Source organism: Trichogramma pretiosum, unplaced genomic scaffold (assembly GCF_000599845.2).
Source record: "Trichogramma pretiosum strain Unisexual culture from Peru unplaced genomic scaffold, Tpre_2.0 scaffold7, whole genome shotgun sequence".
Classification (NCBI taxonomy): Eukaryota; Metazoa; Arthropoda; class Insecta; order Hymenoptera; family Trichogrammatidae; genus Trichogramma; species Trichogramma pretiosum.
The window spans coordinates 1148223-1152334 of record NW_019641639.1 but is presented as its reverse complement, the minus strand read 5'-3'; the positions used below and the strand labels follow the sequence as shown (position 1 = coordinate 1152334).

Here is a 4112-nt window from a genome sequence, read left to right as displayed (position 1 = left end):
TAGAAATGTGTGTGTGTGTGTGCATCGGCTGTGCAGTAAGTCCGAGAGCGGTAGTACCTTGGGACGTATAACCGTATAGCGTTATTGCAACTTTATCAAGTAAAATGCGTGTGGATGAAAAAATTTTGAAGGACAAAAAATTTTCAACATTGCCCTTTCGTAATTGATTGGTTAATGTTGAACGTTTTAATTATTTTGCAATAATTGGCACGTTTGTCGCGGACGCTGCTGTTGATTGGAAAAAATATAAAAATGTCCTGCCAGTTAATTACCTGATTACGAAGCTCGAAAGGTTATTATGAATTAGACGATATCGTTACTCTATTTGGCTCGTTGAAGATGTATCAAAAAAATTTGAAAAATTCGACGTAAATTTTTAAATTTTAATGAAATTGTAACGAAATTTTAATATTTTCATTTTCAATTTCCACCAAAACTATCAAGGAAAGAAAAACGACATTGATTTTGTAAAAGATTCAATTTTTCGGAACCATCTATCAACGTTGTGATGAACATTGATACAGAATTTCTTATCATTCGTAAGTACGCGCCTCTCATACATTCGATTCAGTCGACTATCGTAAAGTTAGGTATCTACTTTGCCAACTTAGAGTTTTACGGTTGCGCGCAACGACCTCTAGGCTCCGTGCGCAACATTTCGATTCGATACTGCACTTTCTGACTCCTAATCAACTTAATTTTACTTTCACTTTTTGTATCTAACACGAGTAAGTCGTTGGCCTGCAGTCTACACGTGTACGAAATAGAAATCAGTATTCGATCGAGCCTCCATCGAGTCAGTGCTGTGTATTTTTCTGTTCTTACAATACGCAGTTTATTTGGTTCTGCTTGACGTCTGTTGCCAAAACAAGTCATTTGTTTGCAAACACCAGTATACACTGCACCAACTACATCATTCAACGCTGTGTATCGTGTTAATTTTTCATTAAAATCATTCAAAAATGACGAGACACGCCAGAAATTGTACAGCCGGTGCCGTGTACACCTACCACGAGAAGAAAAAGGACGCCGCGGCCTCCGGATATGGCACGAATAGCCAGAGACTTGGCAAAAATTCGCTGCGAGAATTCGACTGCTGCTGCCTGTCGTTGCAGCCCTGCAGAAATCCAGTCATTACGTGAGTATTTTTCATGATTAATTTCTCATCTTTACACAGTTTTTTCTTCAAATTACCTTGATGTTTATCATAAATGTCATGCTTCATAACATAACCTCAACTTTTAGAATATACCATTAATAGTGAAAATAGATATTGTTTTCATGGATAAAAACTTTACATCAACATAAACAATTAATATTTTATATTACATCAACTAATTCAATTTATTATTTACAGTAAAGATGGATATTTGTATGACAAAGAGTCCATTCTGCAGTACATCTTGACGAAGAAGAAGGAGTACACGAGGAAACTGAAAGAATATGAGAGACAGAAGCAGAAAAAGACTGAACAGAGTCAGCAAGAATCTGCAACCAAGGAGCTTGAATATTTAAAAAATTTCTTGGAAAAATCAAGAACTATCGTACACAACAAGGATGAAAAACCAAAAGAAGAAGCTGGAGCCAGTACGTCCGTTTCAAATATGGCTAATGGCAGAGACAAGGAGCTGCCTAGCTTTTGGATACCTTCTAAAACACCAGACGCTAAAGAAGAAATTTTAACCAAACCAGATAAAAATATCTACTGTCCAATGAGTGGCAAAGTATTGAAAATGAAGGATCTTATCCCTATTAAATTCACAGAAGTCAAGGATGATTCTGACAAAAAGTCGCTGATAGTTAAGCAAGCTCGATATATGTGTCCAATCACACACGATGTGCTTAACAACAGTACTCCTTGCGCTGTCATCAGGCCAACAGGTGATGTTATCACCATGGAATGTTATGAAAAACTAATAAAGAAAGATATGATCAATCCTCTGGATAACTCAAAACTCACAGAAGAAGATATTATTCCTCTGCAAAGAGGACGCACTGGCTACGCTGCAGCTAATGAAGATTTGGAAGGAAAGCACAAGAGACCTGCTCTGCAATGTTAATTTAAACATTCAGTTTGTGATTTTATAATGTTTGTACATATAGTACAAATTATAGTTATAAATACTATGTACATATATTAGTATAGTAAGTTAGAAATAAATATACGTATTTAAAAACAAAGTAAATCTCTCGTTCTTTAGTAGTTCATTCTCTAAAATTAAAATCTCGTCTGCATTAACTATATAACATCTCTTCAATATCAAATTAAAGGCTCAATAAATTCTGTAAGTGTAAATAAAATAAAAAAATTGCCTTAACCTGTATTCAAATTCCCTGCTAAATGCCATACAACACCACAGGTCCACAGAGAGACACAAGCAAGTGCTGCCCTCGTCAACGATCGACGTCCCACACCGTAAGTTCAAAAGCCGGCGCAATAACGCGGCACACGATCTTCTTACGTACAGAGACAGCATTGATAATCTTCAACGTCACGGCAATTGATGCACACGTTATAAGTTATAACATCGTTGATGATAGACATATAGTCAAAGTCGTCGTCGTCGTCGTCGGCACAACGCGCGAAGAAGCTCGCGCCAATAGAGCTGCAGCGGAGAGCCGCTGGAACTCTTTTTATTATACATTTTTTCCTCCTTTACTTTACTGCGCTTCTTCGCTCTGTTCGCATGCGAAATACATGTGCTTGGTGGTAGTAGTAGTAGTAGTAGTAGTATAGCATTGTAACGTGCGGTCGTCGTCGTCGTCGTCGTCGTCGTGCAGCAGACAACAGCAGCGATATAAAATTGTTATGCCTATATATTTCGCGTAAACGTCCCTCAATAAAGTCGGTGCTGCGCTCGGCCAGTAACGGTCTAACTTCTTCGCCTATCGTTATCTAGGGTTACTCTCTCATACTCGCGCTCTTCACTGTCTCGGCGCGAAGAACGTCTCAATTTCGTAATAGTGTTTTTTTCATCGCACAGTGAAGAACGAAGTTGGTGTTCGAATTTATATTTCGATTTGAATATTAATAATCATGCGTGTCAACGTATTCAATTGTTCGTTGTACATAAACGCGCGATCGTTGCGATTTATTCGCTCGCACGAGCTGGTATTTCGAACGCGCGGCGTGCAATAGAAAAAGAAACGATTTTTATCGCTTTCGTTCGCGCAACGAGTATAACGACTGCTGCTGCTGTTGCTGCTGACTGCACTACTGCCCTCGTCGTCGATTCGACCGTTGACTGTTGGTGCGTGAGCCGTAAGTTGTGCTGACGAGAGAATCTTGATTGCAAAAAAAAAAGACTGCCATCGTAAACAAAAATGTGTGCGTAACGATACGAACAGTGCAAAAAATGAATATGAAAATTGTGATTTTTTTTGTATGTGCGATTAATGTGCGTGTGATTACGTGTGTGCCAATGTAGAAGAGGAAAAAAGCTCCGGCGAGTTATAATATCATACACGACGATCATCATCGGAGCAGTGGATCTCGCGGCGACACTTGTTAACATTGGTATACATATTGTTGTATATTATATCGTATACATAAAAAACAAATCGAAAGAGAGCGAGTGAGTGAGATAAGTCGTGTTGCGCGTCGTTACGTCGGTGCGAACATGACGGTTACTGTTGCTCGATGTTGTGCGCCGCCATGTGTCGTCGTTGAATCTTCGTATTTGTTGCAACGAATAAATTGAGTGCAACTCACTTCTCGTGATAGAGGAACTCGGAAAATCGGCCAGTTACAATAGAGTGCAGTAGCAGAACCCACAGAGGCGGCCGCCGGCGAGCACTGCACGATCTACGTTGCTGCTGCGCGGCAAAATACTTCGCTCGTGAGTGTGCGTGAGTCTCGATACTGTAATACGTTCATATTGTTGTGCGTTGGAGCATGTGTACTGTGCTCCAAAATATCTCGAAGGTAGTACGAAGCGAGCATATTAAATCGTATTGCTGAATTACGAAAAATACGTGTAATTTTTCAGCTACCGTGCGAATCGTCGTCATTTGTTTATCATTCTCTTTTATATGTACACACATGCACACACAGTGTCTACGTTTTATTACGCTCGATTATATACATTGCGCTCACACACACACACACACAC

The 4112-nt window shown here is 39.4% G+C and overlaps 1 protein-coding gene across 1 annotated transcript; it reads left to right on the top strand.

Annotated features, from left to right (window-relative positions):
• The first annotated feature begins 662 nt into the window (after positions 1–662).
• Positions 663–2175, top strand: LOC106657002 (nitric oxide synthase-interacting protein homolog). The gene is made up of 2 exons (XM_014378230.2): positions 663–1138; positions 1358–2175. Exons 1-2 carry the CDS (start codon positions 963–965, stop codon positions 2058–2060), a joined length of 879 nt encoding a protein of 292 aa, XP_014233716.1. The 5' UTR covers positions 663–962; the 3' UTR covers positions 2061–2175.
• Positions 2176–4112: the final 1937 nt, after the last annotated feature.